Below are 15,195 nucleotides of genomic sequence, written 5' to 3' on the forward strand. Positions count from 1 at the left end.
AATCAATTTCTGAGATTATGAAAGTCGTCACGTTTTACGAAGGTATTGAATTTTTCAGGTTCTTTTGGAAAATAGTAGTATACATCAGTTTATTAACGATGAGATGGTATTATTACTTGCACCTTTTGTAAAGATAACTAGTATTCATAAAGTCCATAAGCTACAATATGCCTCAAAAACCACTTAAAGTTACTAAGAAAGCCAAGGACCCCCGTAGGGTCACAAAGAAACAAAAAAATTTGAGAAAAGCTGCCCCATTGCAATTGAAATCAAAAAAGAAATCTTTGCAACATCTGAAGAAATTGAAAAAGAGCTCTTCCCTTACCGAAACCACTGAAAGATTAGTTGCGAGTAAAGTCGGGCATTTGGAGTTGTTGAGAGGTACTAGAAAGGAGTTGGAAAAAGGTAAGAAGAACTCTAAATGATTTCAAGTGAATAAGATTCGCCCATCATTGAAAGGTATTTATTTTCGGGTAAGGACTATCTAGGTACATCTCATCAAATTTTTTATAGTCCAATTTGATCCTAGTGTTTGTATATTAGCTTTGTAACTTCTAAGTTATCCAATAGAAAAAATGCGTTGCTTTTTTGTTTCCCGCGAGAAATTTAACAATATGGTGAATTAAGTGTTGATGCCACAGTTTGTAAAAAAAATCGACACAGGTTTGCTATTTAAGCAGACGTAAGTGTTGTAAAATTATGTATTCCCAGTTTGGCCAGAAGAGGAGTAAATATCGCATATTTATAGAATAAGTACAACATCAAATAATGTCTGCCTTTGTTACTAAAGCTGAAGAGATGATCAAATCTCATCCATATTTCCAGTTATCCGCCAGCTGGTGCCCCGACTGCGTCTATGCTAATTCCATTTGGAATAAGTTGAATGTACAGGACAAAGTTTTCGTTTTTGATATTGGTTCACTTCCAAGAAACGAACAGGAAAAATGGAGAATTGCGTTCCAAAAAGTTGTTGGTAGCAGAAACTTACCAACGATAGTTGTCAATGGTAAATTCTGGGGTACTGAGAGTCAATTGCATAGATTTGAAGCAAAAGGCACTCTTGAGGAGGAATTGACTAAAATCGGGCTTCTGCCTTGAACAGGTTGGATATTTTTATATTAATATGTACGTAATATGTCTGGAATATTTCGAAAACACGGGTAAGCAAATAAAGGCCTCCCATTCTTCCTTCTATAGAAGCGTGAGCGCTTCCTCATTAACCTCTTCTTTAGCAGTCCATATGTAAAGATATCCAAGAGATTGTTCCCATAAAACGTTGACGCTAAGCACCTTCATCAGTGTCATATAGAAAGACAGCGCTCCAAGCACCATTTCCGTTTTCTTTCATTTTGGAATGGTTAAATAATGACTATCTATGATAGTTTAAAAATACCAATATCATAGAAGATGAAAGTCAAATATATGACTAAAAATTTAGGTGAAAAATGTAATTTAATGTATACCTTTCATTTACAAAATGTCAAAGACTTTACACAGTCTCCGCGTCAAATTATCACATGAATGTACAATCACTTTTCTGACTGCTCTAAGCTATGTCATTGCGATGCAGAATTTCACTGCCGCATAGACAATTTTGTGTTTCTTTTGACGGTGAATTCATACTCATCTGTTCCGTTTATGCACATTTACCTCCCACTTCGCTCTTAGCGATTTTATGTCACACAACAACTTTATTCGTTTATGCCGGACTTTCCTACTTATACATAATGGAAAACTTAAAATAATTTTAAAAGGAAAGTTTCTGCCACATATAACTAGTTCTCTTTTCTTATATGCAATTCGGTTGCATACTTAAAAGTAATCAGACCGAATGAACATGTGCCTTTGCATTACTTCTTTTCAAAGGACATCTCTTTGCAAGCTAACCATCTGAAAGGCCGATGAATGGTCAAAGGACGTCATTCAAAACGCAAAGGGAATTTCCACATTATTTTACGTAATGCTTCGCTGTTACAAAGACAGAAACTTGACAAATCAAGGTCAACTGGATCGTTGCTCGAAAGTCGCCGTCAGCCATGCGTTTTACTTTCGTTTGCAAAACTCTTTCTCTTGTGTATCGTATTTAGCCCGAAATTAGACTATACCAAAAAAAAGACCAAGATTCTTAAGCTTCATCAATCCTTTGGAACTGCAACTATTCTTACAATCTTTCATTTACATGGCTCAAGAAGTGTTGCTGCTCAAAATTTCATTCTATTTCATGATTATTTACATTAAACAAGTATGATCCGTTATTCTTCTCGCAACCGGAGTGCTCGAGAAGTGCCAGTAAGACGACACCCTATTTTTCAAGTCCAGCATTGGAAGACTTCCAATGAACACTCTTATCATTATTCTTTATGCATTACGTTTCGCAGTAATCCTAGAACCCTAACTTTTTCTAAAATTACCGTCAAAAATGACGGACGCAACTTTTCTCAGAAATTTTTTTTTTCATTTCTCTTAAAAAGTTTTCTACGCTGGATAAATTGTTCTCTTCCCTTTGAAATATGGAGACGTTCAAAGTCAATTTCCACACATTTAAGGTGAACAAATAAATTATAAGATACCACATTAACAACAAGTATGTGGACGAGGTGTGGTAAGATCTCCGCTGAGGTTGATTGAAAAGTATTGGGTAAATTTGTACTTTTTGTCTGCTGCTGGTCGTTTGTCTTTCGTTTTAAAATTGCGCTAGACAAGTAAACAGGGATTGCTTAAGAATCAAAGTAGCTTAACTCTAAAGTATTATTTTCCTCAGTTGTGGGCCCATGTGTTGGAGGGAAGGAATATATTGAAATGTAAATGTTCTTAAGTTCGGTTGAACTTGGATATTGTTACAAGAGTTCTAGTCTTTGATACCATTTTTACGCAATTACAACCGCATTATTTACCTTTTCATCTTCAGTTTTACGGTTCAGTTTATTCTGTTACGAAAGAACTATGGTGATTCAAAGGCGAAGTGCGTAGGATTGTAACTCCTATATCTTTAGGATACTTACAATTTTGTACTGTTTTCAAGACCACTGTAACCGATAATAAACCGGAGGACACATTTTAACCCACTATTTTTTTCAGAAGATCAGATGCGAGAGCTCGAAGCATAAGTATAATACTAACGTTTCAAAACATAGTAATTAGGTAAAAAATGACTCGCTCTTCCGTTTTAGCTGATGCTTTGAATGCCATTAATAACGCCGAAAAGACCGGTAAACGTCAGGTTCTATTGAGACCTTCTTCCAAGGTTATCATCAAGTTTTTACAAGTTATGCAAAAGCATGGTATGTTCCAACTATTTTTCAATATTTTCACATGTGTTTCAATTTCTGCTTATTTTTAAATGTTACCACGAGGTTTGTCCAAGTTCAATGTTGCGCAACTCTAACGAAGAAATAATTATTGCCATTGTTTTTTACTCCGGGCTGATAACTAGATGGTGTGATCGGGCAGTATACTAATTTATACTGGACAAAGACTCGTAAAAGATGTTCTTTGTGCTTAGTCCCATACTGTTTTTTAAGTGTCCGGGATATTTAATCCCATGTGGAAATGCTTCTTACACGGTTATGGATTACACCTCATGTGTAGCTACTATATCCATTACCGTTTACTTTTCCTCAAAATCTCACTCTTAAAATTTTCAATGGCAAAATTCTTCCGCACAACTTAGACAACATTTTCTTGTTTTTTATGAAGTAAGCAAAAATTTCGAATCAACAACGCTCCATGAGATTCTTCAATACTAACATTTACTCCTTATTTAGGTTACATTGGCGAATTCGAATACATTGACGACCACAGATCTGGTAAGATTGTCGTCCAACTGAACGGTAGATTGAACAAATGTGGTGTTATTTCCCCAAGATTTAACGTTAAGATTGGTGACATTGAAAAATGGACCGCCAACTTATTGCCAGCCAGACAATTCGGTTACGTTATTTTGACTACTTCTGCGGGTATTATGGACCATGAGGAAGCTAGAAGAAAGCACGTTTCCGGTAAAATCTTGGGTTTTGTCTATTAAGTAAGTTTTTAGTAGTGGTACATATATAATATTAATTCTTATATCCGTCTTTTCTCTTTGGTTATTTTCTCAGCTTCAGATATTCAAGGAACCGTATTTTTGCGTAATAGCGAAAAATTGTTTATGTTACATAATAAGTGAAAGCTGGAGGAGCATATGTATAGAATCGAAGAGAAACCTGAACAATTTTTCGGTATTAGTTACTAAAAGGCTCACATATACATGACAAAGAGGAGAAACCTCTTTATGGTTGGTTCTTCCTTCACAATAGATCATTTACCTCCAGAAATATGGCTTTGTATTTCTAAGCTGGTCGGGACGTCTGACCTGCATAACTTGTGTTTAATTAACAGAAGATTGTATTTGACAATTACAAGTGATGAAATTTGGAAAAGAAGATGCTATGACCGATGGATAAATCGAGAAAGCTTAGATATTTTAACTGGTAATGATTACGATTCTATACCCGTCTCTCAATGGTATTCTTACTATTTAAGAAGAGCAAAATGGGAGAATAAAATTTTTTGTCTATTATGGGGGTTAACTGAAGAAACAAATCCCCAACATTTCAGAGAGAAATATTTGCATATCCTCCAATTTAGACATTACAAACTGGCTACATTTCTGCATAGGATTATAAAACAAGGCTACATACCTGATAAAAGACCACTTGATTTAATCACGTATGCAAACTATCTGTTGAAAAATGTGCGACATAAGTACGTATTTCCTTTATTTTATCCCACAAATGCCGCTGAATTGAAAAATCTTAATAATATGGCCTCAAGGGATGCTGAAATGATATATTTAAGATTATCTGCCATTGATACGTCTTTTGATGACTTACTAGATGCTAGAGAATTCATATTAAATGGAATATGTTCCGATCTACTACAAAAGTATAAAAAAATTGAAGAGTTTTTGAAATTACGACCGGTGACTAGGGTTTCCAAGTTAATCTCAATCAGTACTGACTATCTGGACTGCTTCACACAACCTCATGATTCAGTGGGTCAAACAAATGATAGGGCCACAGGAAGGGAGCTACATAGAGAGGATTTCATGTTACTAAGAGTATATTCCCGAGAAGGACGAGGTTATAAAACTATCATTCTAGCAATAATACAGGCTATCACTAAGAGATATAACGTTGATTCATATCTTGCTCGAGATCATTTGGTGGTGTCTGAACCAGACTTTCCAGATGGACGGGCATTTGTTACCGTGAATGAGGATTTCCAGCCATACATTTTTGATAAAGAGGACCTTTTGAGCGTTTGGTCGAACAACTTCCATAACGCAGAAAATTTTGAAAGTACAGTTTTACCAGCATTATTAGAACCAATATCGATACAACATCTTCTGACGGAGTTCTTTCGAGAACTGCTGCGATGCAAGCCCAGGCCATTTGAGGGATATCCAAACAGAGCACACGGATTACGCGATATGTTTCCATACGGAAAAGTGGAAGTTCCCAGAGATGTGACGATGTATTTTGCATTTATATACGATCTTTTCGATGGCATGTTTGAATCTGGAATGACAAGTTTACGGGGCCAGATGTTGAGAGATTTACTGAACTACGTTAACGCTAATAATTTTGGTGATTTGAATATCATCATTGGACAAAATGCTCTTAAGGAACCAAATGACTGCTGGTCCAACAAGAGGGATTACGTTCTTCTTGATGACAATAATAAGATTGGATATTTCTATACGGATATTGAAACTGAGGATACTTTATGTGCCTTAAACCAATATGAAGTGGACGGCAAAGTTTTTATAACAACAATAGATATCTTGGGTGATATAAGAGTACGCCTGGCTGAAGGACTAACGCCTTTTCAGGGAGATAATGATAAGTTGTGGGAGAGCTTTTCTTCCGTTGTTCCACGAACTGACTGGGGACTTTTTTTCAAAGGCTATGACAAAGAAAGGCGTAGAATGCAATTAAACCCTTACATAGAGGAAAAGCTTTCCAATCTAGCGAATGATGAACAGCCTTTACATAATTTATAGTCATATTTAAGGAGGTTTCCAAAAGTAGCATCCTGACACATTCTATTACACCTTTTTTTATCAGCCCGAGCGGCCTTTCCTTAACGGTGTATACATTTTCTAACAGTATTAAGTCAAAAACAGCAGCATCAAAAGTACGACTACTTTTACAAGATTTCTTTAGATATTTACTTCACATAGAAGAAGAAAATCAACGGAATAAAAATCCAAAAATCATGCTTAAATCTGGTAGACTCAACTTTCTCAAGTTGAATATCAATTCACGATTACTATACTCAACGAACCCTCAACTGACTAAGAAGGTCATTGGTATCGACCTGGGTACCACGAATAGTGCTGTTGCATATATCCGTGATTCTAACGACAAAAAATCAGCTACAATCATAGAAAATGATGAAGGACAACGAACCACACCATCTATAGTTGCCTTTGATGTCAAAAGCTCGCCACAGAATAAAGATCAAATGAAAACTCTTGTAGGGATGGCAGCTAAAAGGCAAAATGCTATTAATTCTGAAAACACTTTCTTTGCTACAAAGAGACTTATTGGCCGTGCATTCAACGACAAGGAAGTTCAGCGAGATATGGCTGTTATGCCATATAAGATTGTCAAATGTGAGTCAAATGGGCAAGCCTATCTCAGCACGTCTAATGGTCTCATTCAATCACCAAGCCAGATAGCATCTATATTACTGAAATACCTGAAACAAACTTCAGAAGAATACTTAGGCGAAAAGGTTAATTTGGCAGTTATTACAGTTCCAGCATATTTTAATGATTCTCAAAGGCAAGCCACAAAAGATGCCGGCAAGTTAGCTGGCCTAAATGTTTTGAGAGTTATTAACGAACCAACTGCGGCCGCCTTAAGCTTTGGAATTGATGATAAGAGGAATAATGGATTAATTGCAGTTTACGATTTGGGTGGTGGTACATTTGACATATCCATCTTGGACATTGAAGATGGCGTGTTTGAGGTTCGTGCTACTAATGGTGACACGCATTTAGGTGGAGAAGATTTTGACAACGTCATTGTAAACTATATTATAGATACCTTCATTCATGAAAACCCTGAAATTACACGGGAAGAAATTACGAAGAACAGGGAGACAATGCAAAGGTTAAAAGATGTTTCTGAAAGAGCTAAGATAGATTTATCCCATGTGAAGAAAACTTTTATCGAACTTCCATTTGTATACAAAAGCAAACATCTACGAGTGCCAATGACAGAGGAAGAGCTGGATAATATGACTTTGTCATTAATCAACAGGACTATCCCACCTGTGAAGCAAGCATTGAAAGATGCCGATATCGAACCGGAGGATATAGATGAAGTAATCCTTGTTGGTGGTATGACCCGTATGCCAAAGATTAGATCTGTTGTAAAAGATCTTTTTGGTAAGTCTCCAAATTCTAGTGTTAACCCAGATGAAACAGTTGCTTTAGGAGCAGCTATTCAAGGTGGTATTCTATCCGGTGAAATAAAGAATGTCTTACTTTTGGATGTGACACCATTGACATTAGGGATTGAAACATTTGGAGGAGCGTTCTCACCCTTGATACCTAGAAATACGACAGTTCCAGTAAAAAAAACAGAGATATTTAGTACTGGTGTTGATGGGCAAGCGGGTGTTGATATCAAAGTTTTTCAGGGTGAAAGAGGGTTAGTGCGTAACAACAAGTTGATTGGTGATTTGAAACTTACAGGAATCACCCCTTTGCCTAAAGGCATTCCCCAAATATATGTTACTTTTGATATCGATGCGGATGGTATCATCAACGTATCTGCCGCTGAGAAAAGTAGTGGGAAACAACAATCCATTACTGTAATACCAAATTCTGGGTTAAGCGAAGAGGAAATTGCAAAACTTATTGAAGAAGCAAATGCAAATAGGGCACAAGATAACTTGATCAGGCAAAGGTTAGAGCTTATCTCTAAGGCTGACATTATGATAAGTGATACTGAGAATTTATTTAAAAGATATGAAAAACTGATTTCTAGCGAAAAAGAGTATTCTAATATCGTAGAGGACATCAAAGCTCTGAGACAAGCTATAAAGAATTTTAAGGCTAACGAAAATGACATGTCAATTGATGTAAACGGAATAAAAAAAGCTACGGATGCGCTACAGGGTAGGGCATTAAAATTATTCCAAAGCGCAACAAAAAACCAGCAGAATCAAGGTAAATAAGTGAACAAAACACAAATAAGACTTGTATATTAACGTGTATATCGTTCATTAAAGCATATTTTGACGTATTTATACTTTATACATTTATATATTTCTTTCCCGTTTCAAATTTTCGGTTCAAATAAAGTTGCATGTGGATTATTATGTTCCCATAAATTCTAGTTTTTATTATTTTCCTTGCACCGTATACCTTTATAGAGATTTGTTCATGAATCTTCTTCTTGTGAACGCCAACCAAAACTTTGAGGGATATTCCTTAGAATCTGTAGAGCTATAGACTCTTTCTAATAGTCTCATTGCCAATTCTTGACGGAATTGCTGAATATAAGTCTTCAACAAGTCCATCGAATTATGATCTTGTACTGGAACTTGGTAAACATTATTCAGAGGGAAACCCGGTGTACCTGGTAAAGTAAAGTTGTCCAAGGCCACATTGGTTAACACTTTGACGGCTTCGTTAAATGACGTTGTTATTTTCAAATGGGCTAGGCAATCATTGATAAAGAGAATTCCGTAGATGAGCACTCTGTCGGCGGGTGATTTAATTTCAAAATTCTTGAAGAAGGAATTGGCACGAAATAGGTCCAAGCACTCGTCGATAATATCGTAATCGGAATTGCTGGGGTATGCAGGACCCCTGAACTTAGTGTTCAAGGGCAGAAGCGCAAAGTTCCCTACCATGCGGTCAGTGTTAGGATCTACAGGGAAAGTCGAGTGATACGCAGGCATTTATTAATATACTGGGAGTGGAGAGACTGATAATACCAATAATCTTCCTTTATTGATGTTTGTTACTGCGCACCAAGTGTTTAATTTATTGTTATTCATTGTTATACTAAACCAAACCGCAACGGAAAGGATAGGGGTTCGTGGTGGATGATCCGCGTAACGGCCGAGTCTGTGAAACTGAGAGAGAATGATAGTGAAAACAATGGTATGGAAGTCCGAGGTCCTAAGGCTTGAAGAAAGTTTTTAAAGGGCATTATGACCAGTGAGTACTGACGACCTAATTTAATAACAGTATTGAGCCGATTAGGTTTTCCTGGATTTTTTTTTTGCTGTTTTATAGCTATTTTTTTATTTGTTGTTTGTGGTCATTAATATATTCATTCGCTCTGTTAGTGTAATCGATTACAGTGCTCTATTACTGCTGACTTAATTGGACAATTCATCTCTTTTCCTGCGGTTATGAGCGAAACCAACGTTGACAGCTTAGGGGACAGAAATGACATATACTCCCAAATATTTGGTGTAGAAAGGAGGCCAGATTCCTTCGCTACTTTTGATAGTGACTCGCACGGAGACATAAGTTCTCAGCTGCTGCCTAATAGAATCGAAAATATCCAGAATCTAAATGTTCTGCTTTCTGAAGACATTGCTAATGACATCATTATTGCCAAGCAGAGGAGACGTTCTGGAGTTGAAGCCGCCATCGATGATTCTGATATACCAAATAACGAAATGAAGGGGAAAAGCTCAAATTACATTTTATCGCAGCAGACTAATATTAAGGAAGTTCCAGATACACAAAGTTTGTCTAGTGCTGATAATACACCTGTGAGCAGTCCAAAGAAGGCAAGAGATGCCACATCTTCCCATCCCATTGTTCATGCTAAATCGATGTCCCATATATATTCAACGAGTAATAGTGCTAGTAGACAAGCCAAGCACTATAATGACCACCCTTTGCCTCCAATGTCTCCAAGAAATGAAGTTTACCAGAAGAATAAAAGTACTACAGCTTTTGTGCCTAAGAGGAAACCTTCGCTCCCGCAACTAGCACTTGCTGGTCTTAAGAAGCAGAGCAGTTTTTCCACCGGCAGTGCATCAACCACTCCTACACAGGCTAGAAAATCGCCTTTGCAAGGGTTTGGTTTCTTTTCGAGACCAAGTTCCAAAGACTTGCACGAACAGCACCAACATCACCAGCATATTCAGCATAATAATATTAACAATCATAATAATAATAATACTAATAATAATGGCGCACATTATCAAGTGGGTAGTAGTAACAGTAATTACCCTCAACATTCACATTCTATATCATCTAGATCGATGTCGTTGAACTCATCTACTCTAAAAAATATTGCATCATCTTTTCAATCGAAGACTTCTAACAGCAGGAAAGCTACGCAAAAATATGATATAACTTCCAACCCATTCTCAGATCCTCATCATCATCATCATCATCATCACTCTTCAAACAGTCACAGTAGCCTAAATAATGTCCACGGGTCTGGAAACTCCTCAAGTGTTATGGGAAGCTCGTCTAATATTGGGTTGGGTCTTAAAACGAGAGTTTCTTCCACCTCATTAGCTTTAAAAAGATACACTTCGGTTTCAGGAACTTCTCTATCTTCTCCACGTAGAAGTAGTATGACACCTTTGTCGGCATCTAGACCTGTTATGAGCGCTTCATCAAAAAAACCTCAGGTATATCCAGCTTTGTTGTCAAGAGTCGCCACAAAATTTAAAAGTTCGATACAACTCGGGGAACATAAGAAGGATGGATTAGTTTACCGTGACGCATTTACAGGGCAGCAGGCAGTCGATGTCATCTGTGCTATCATTAGAACTTCTGATAGAAACTTAGCCTTGTTATTTGGTAGATCACTAGATGCACAAAAGCTGTTCCATGATGTGGTATACGAGCACAGGTTAAGAGATTCACCACATGAAGTTTACGAATTTACAGATAACTCAAGATTTACAGGAACAGGTTCCACAAACGCCCATGATCCACTGATGCTACTCCCAAACTCATCATCTTTTAATTCCGGGAACCACTCTTATCCGAATTCCGGAATGGTTCCATCAAGTTCAACTTCATCTTTGAATAGTGATCAGGCAACTTTGACAGGGTCGAGGCTACATATGAGTAGTTCATTGTCCCAGCAAAAGAACCCTGCAGCCATTCATAACGTCAATGGTGTGTTTACATTACTGGCGGAATGCTATTCCCCTACGTGCACAAGAGACGCTTTGTGTTACTCTATTTCGTGTCCAAGACGTCTTGAGCAACAAGCAAGGTTAAATCTGAAACCAAATGGCGGCCTGAAACGTAATATATCAATGGCATTGGATGATGATGACGAAGAAAAGCCATCTTGGACAAGTTCCGTATCTAAAGAGGATTGGGAAAACTTACCAAAAAAGGAAATAAAAAGACAAGAGGCTATTTATGAAGTTTATATCACGGAGAAGAACTTTGTAAAATCATTAGAAATTACAAGAGACACATTCATGAAGACTTTGGCTGAAACAAATATTATTTCAGCAGATATTAGAAAAAATTTCATCAAGCATGTTTTTGCACATATAAACGATATCTATTCAGTGAATAGACGTTTTTTGAAGGCTTTAACTGATAGGCAAAGAAGTTCACCAGTTGTGAGAGGAATTGGGGACATTGTTTTAAGATTCATTCCATTTTTTGAACCATTTGTTTCATATGTCGCTTCAAGACCATATGCGAAGTACTTGATTGAAACCCAAAGATCAGTCAATCCCTATTTTGCTAGATTTGATGACGATATGATGAGCTCCTCCTTACGTCATGGTATTGATTCGTTTTTATCTCAAGGTGTTTCAAGACCAGGTCGATATATGCTATTGGTCAAAGAAATCATGAAATCTACTGACCCCGAGAAGGACAAAAGTGATTATGAAGATTTAAGCAAAGCCATGGATGCATTAAGGGATTTTATGAAAAGGATTGATCAAGCAAGTGGTGCTGCACAAGATAGACATGATGTAAAATTGTTGAAACAAAAGATTCTTTTCAAAAACGAATACGTTAATTTAGGATTAAATGACGAAAGGAGAAAAATTAAACATGAAGGTATACTATCACGGAAGGAGTTGTCAAAATCGGACGGAACAGTTGTTGGTGACATACAATTTTATCTTCTAGATAATATGCTCTTATTTTTAAAGGCCAAAGCAGTTAATAAATGGCACCAGCATAAGGTATTCCAAAGGCCCATTCCATTGCCATTGTTATTTGCATGTCCAGGTGAAGATATGCCTGCGTTGAGGAAATATATTGGAGACCACCCAGATTGTTCAGGAACTGTAATTCAACCAGAATACAACACGAGTAATCCTAAAAACGCAATAACTTTCTTATACTACGGTGCCAAGCAGAGATATCAAGTTACATTATATGCTGCGCAATACGCTGGATTGCAAACGCTTTTGGAAAAAATAAAGCAAGGACAAGCAGCTATTATAAGCAAAACGGAGATGTTCAATGTAACGAAAATGAGCGATAGGTTCTTCGATTACACCAACAAAATTAACAGTGTTACTTCCTGTGATGGGGGTAGAAAACTTCTGATTGCAACGAACTCTGGATTGTATATGAGCAACATTAAAAGACAGCAGAATAAAGATCATAGACATAAAAGCTCTGCTTTTTTTTCAACTCCAATCCAACTAGTACAAAGAAATAATATCACTCAAATTGCTGTATTAGAAGAATTCAAATCAATCATACTTTTAATTGATAAAAAATTATACAGTTGTCCGCTGTCATTAATCGAAGCAGAAGGTAATGGGACATCTTTCTTCAAAAAGCATCACAAGGAACTGATCAATCATGTGAGTTTCTTCGCAGAAGGAGATTGCAATGGTAAGAGATTAATCGTGACTGCACACAGTTCATCGCATTCAATTAAGTACTTCGAGCATGAACATCCATTATTGGCCGAAAAAAATGGTAGTGGTAGCGGTAACAAAAAAAGTCTCAAGAAAAAAATCACCGAGGTTATTTTTGATTCTGAACCTGTCTCTATTTCATTTCTCAAGGCCAACCTATGCATTGGCTGTAAAAAGGGTTTTCAGATCGTTAGCATTTCACAGAATGCTCATGAATCCTTGTTAGATCCGGCCGATACATCATTAGAGTTTGCACTAAGGGATACTTTGAAACCAATGGCAATCTATCGTGTGGGAAATATGTTTTTGCTGTGTTACACAGAATTTGCCTTCTTTGTCAATAATCAGGGTTGGAGAAAGAAAGAATCGCATATTATTCATTGGGAGGGAGAGCCCCAAAAATTTGCAATTTGGTACCCGTACATCTTGGCATTCGACAGCAACTTCATTGAGATCAGAAAGATTGAAACTGGCGAATTAATTCGTTGCGTCCTTGCTGATAAGATTCGACTTCTACAAACAAGTACTCAAGAAATCCTGTACTGCTACGAGGATTATCGCGGGTATGATACAGTTGCGTCGTTAGATTTCTGGGGTTAAGATAGCAACGTATATAGACTTTCCTTATTTTCTTTAGAATAAAAAGCATAACTAAAGTTGTAAAAGGAGCAGAATTATGAATAATAAACATTGATGACAATAGTGGAAAACGACATAAATAATAATTTTATAATATAATAATGATAATTCACCGTCAGAGGGATTTGTATGCAAATGATTGATGACGCGAGAAAAAAAAACGCGAAATTTTTCTTCCCAAAGCTTCGAAGTTTTTATTCCGTCCACAAAGTGAAAAATTTTCAGAAAATTTTCCAGACTGTGAATAAACAAAAGGTTGGCTTACGCATTTGGCTTGTCTTTTTTTTTTTTCACAGGTTCTTAGTAAATAATTGTATAAAATATTTATCTGGAGTCTTCTGTTTGTTGTTTAGCCTTGTTTGAAGTTTTATTTAACTTATTACCCCAGTTAGGTACTGTGTATTTTCCGCATATCTGGTGTCTTTTTATTTGGTCATTGATTGGTTTTTGACAGCTCTTCACTCGCTTCAAGCTTACTTCTAGTTTATTTATTCGGCTTTTTTCCGTTTGTTTACGAAACATAAACAGTCATGAACACTACCACATCTACTGTTATAGCAGCAGTTGCCGACCAGTTCCAGTCTTTGAACTCTTCTTCTTCATGTTTCTTGAAGGTTCATGTTCCTTCCATTGAGAACCCATTCGGTATTGAATTATGGCCAATTTTCTCCAAAGTGTTTGAATACTTTAGTGGCTATCCAGCTGAGCAATTCGAGTTTATTCACAATAAGACTTTCTTGGCTAACGGGTATCATGCTGTTAGTATTATTATCGTTTATTACATTATTATCTTTGGTGGCCAAGCTATCTTACGCGCCTTGAACGCCTCTCCATTAAAGTTTAAATTGCTTTTCGAGATACACAACTTGTTTTTGACTTCTATTTCTCTAGTTTTATGGTTGCTGATGTTAGAACAGTTGGTTCCTATGGTTTATCACAACGGTCTATTCTGGTCTATCTGCTCTAAGGAAGCCTTCGCACCAAAATTAGTTACTCTTTACTATTTGAACTATTTGACCAAATTCGTAGAATTGATTGACACTGTGTTTTTAGTTTTGAGAAGAAAGAAGTTATTGTTTTTGCACACTTACCATCACGGTGCCACCGCTTTGTTGTGCTACACTCAATTAATTGGTCGTACTTCTGTTGAATGGGTAGTTATCCTACTAAACTTGGGTGTTCACGTTATCATGTACTGGTACTACTTCTTGAGTTCATGTGGTATTAGAGTTTGGTGGAAGCAATGGGTCACTAGATTCCAAATTATTCAATTTTTGATTGACTTGGTATTTGTTTACTTTGCTACCTATACATTCTATGCTCACAAATACTTGGACGGTATTTTACCAAACAAGGGTACTTGTTATGGTACTCAGGCTGCTGCTGCTTATGGGTATTTGATTCTAACATCTTATTTGCTTTTGTTTATTTCCTTCTACATCCAATCTTACAAGAAAGGTGGTAAAAAGACAGTCAAGAAGGAATCTGAAGTTTCCGGCTCCGTTGCATCCGGTTCTTCTACTGGTGTCAAGACCTCTAACACCAAGGTCTCTTCCAGGAAAGCTTAAATAGGAAGCGAGAATTTTTGACAGCGAATGAAAAAGAAAAAAATTAAATGTTAACATTTTCTTTATATTAAATATGTACGATAAATGAAATCATTAT

The 15,195-nt window shown here is 36.7% G+C and overlaps 9 protein-coding genes and 1 non-coding gene across 10 annotated transcripts; 9 read left to right on the plus strand and 1 right to left on the minus strand.

Annotated features, from left to right (window-relative positions):
• Positions 1-167: 167 nt before the first annotated feature.
• Positions 168-425, plus strand: YLR363W-A (uncharacterized protein; the record flags this gene model as incomplete). Its single annotated transcript, NM_001184486.1, has 1 exon — positions 168-425. The coding sequence occupies one exon, from the start codon at positions 168-170 to the stop codon at positions 423-425; it is 258 nt and encodes an 85-aa protein (NP_076903.1).
• Positions 426-768: 343 nt separating this feature from the next.
• GRX8 (glutathione-disulfide reductase GRX8) lies at positions 769-1,098 on the plus strand (the record flags this gene model as incomplete). The annotated part of the gene is made up of 1 exon (NM_001182253.3): positions 769-1,098. The coding sequence occupies one exon, from the start codon at positions 769-771 to the stop codon at positions 1,096-1,098; it is 330 nt and encodes a 109-aa protein (NP_013468.3).
• Positions 1,099-1,905: 807 nt separating this feature from the next.
• YLR365W (uncharacterized protein) lies at positions 1,906-2,238 on the plus strand (the record flags this gene model as incomplete). The annotated part of the gene is made up of 1 exon (NM_001348862.1): positions 1,906-2,238. One exon carries the CDS (start codon positions 1,906-1,908, stop codon positions 2,236-2,238), a length of 333 nt encoding a protein of 110 aa, NP_001335802.1.
• Positions 2,239-3,148: 910 nt separating this feature from the next.
• On the plus strand, positions 3,149-4,024 carry RPS22B (40S ribosomal protein uS8 RPS22B; the record flags this gene model as incomplete). The annotated part of the gene is made up of 2 exons (NM_001182256.1): positions 3,149-3,281; positions 3,765-4,024. 2 exons carry the CDS (start codon positions 3,149-3,151, stop codon positions 4,022-4,024), a joined length of 393 nt encoding a protein of 130 aa, NP_013471.1.
• Positions 3,417-3,627, plus strand: SNR44. The gene has a single exon (NR_132232.1). It is a non-coding gene; the product is annotated as an SNR44 (small nucleolar RNA).
• A 222-nt stretch (positions 4,025-4,246) lies between the features above and the next one.
• On the plus strand, positions 4,247-6,043 carry MDM30 (SCF ubiquitin ligase complex subunit MDM30; the record flags this gene model as incomplete). The annotated part of the gene is made up of 1 exon (NM_001182257.3): positions 4,247-6,043. The coding sequence occupies one exon, from the start codon at positions 4,247-4,249 to the stop codon at positions 6,041-6,043; it is 1,797 nt and encodes a 598-aa protein (NP_013472.3).
• A 215-nt stretch (positions 6,044-6,258) lies between these two features.
• On the plus strand, positions 6,259-8,232 carry SSQ1 (Hsp70 family ATPase SSQ1; the record flags this gene model as incomplete). Its single annotated transcript, NM_001182258.1, has 1 exon — positions 6,259-8,232. The coding sequence occupies one exon, from the start codon at positions 6,259-6,261 to the stop codon at positions 8,230-8,232; it is 1,974 nt and encodes a 657-aa protein (NP_013473.1).
• A 192-nt stretch (positions 8,233-8,424) lies between these two features.
• On the minus strand, positions 8,425-8,961 carry ARC18 (Arc18p; the record flags this gene model as incomplete). Its single annotated transcript, NM_001182259.3, has 1 exon — positions 8,425-8,961. One exon carries the CDS (start codon positions 8,959-8,961, stop codon positions 8,425-8,427), a length of 537 nt encoding a protein of 178 aa, NP_013474.3.
• Positions 8,962-9,420: 459 nt separating this feature from the next.
• Positions 9,421-13,491, plus strand: ROM2 (Rho family guanine nucleotide exchange factor ROM2; the record flags this gene model as incomplete). Its single annotated transcript, NM_001182260.1, has 1 exon — positions 9,421-13,491. One exon carries the CDS (start codon positions 9,421-9,423, stop codon positions 13,489-13,491), a length of 4,071 nt encoding a protein of 1,356 aa, NP_013475.1.
• A 569-nt stretch (positions 13,492-14,060) lies between these two features.
• ELO3 (fatty acid elongase ELO3) lies at positions 14,061-15,098 on the plus strand (the record flags this gene model as incomplete). Its single annotated transcript, NM_001182261.3, has 1 exon — positions 14,061-15,098. The coding sequence occupies one exon, from the start codon at positions 14,061-14,063 to the stop codon at positions 15,096-15,098; it is 1,038 nt and encodes a 345-aa protein (NP_013476.3).
• Positions 15,099-15,195: the final 97 nt, after the last annotated feature.

Source organism: Saccharomyces cerevisiae, chromosome XII (genome assembly GCF_000146045.2).
Source record: "Saccharomyces cerevisiae S288C chromosome XII, complete sequence".
Classification (NCBI taxonomy): domain Eukaryota; kingdom Fungi; phylum Ascomycota; class Saccharomycetes; order Saccharomycetales; family Saccharomycetaceae; genus Saccharomyces; species Saccharomyces cerevisiae.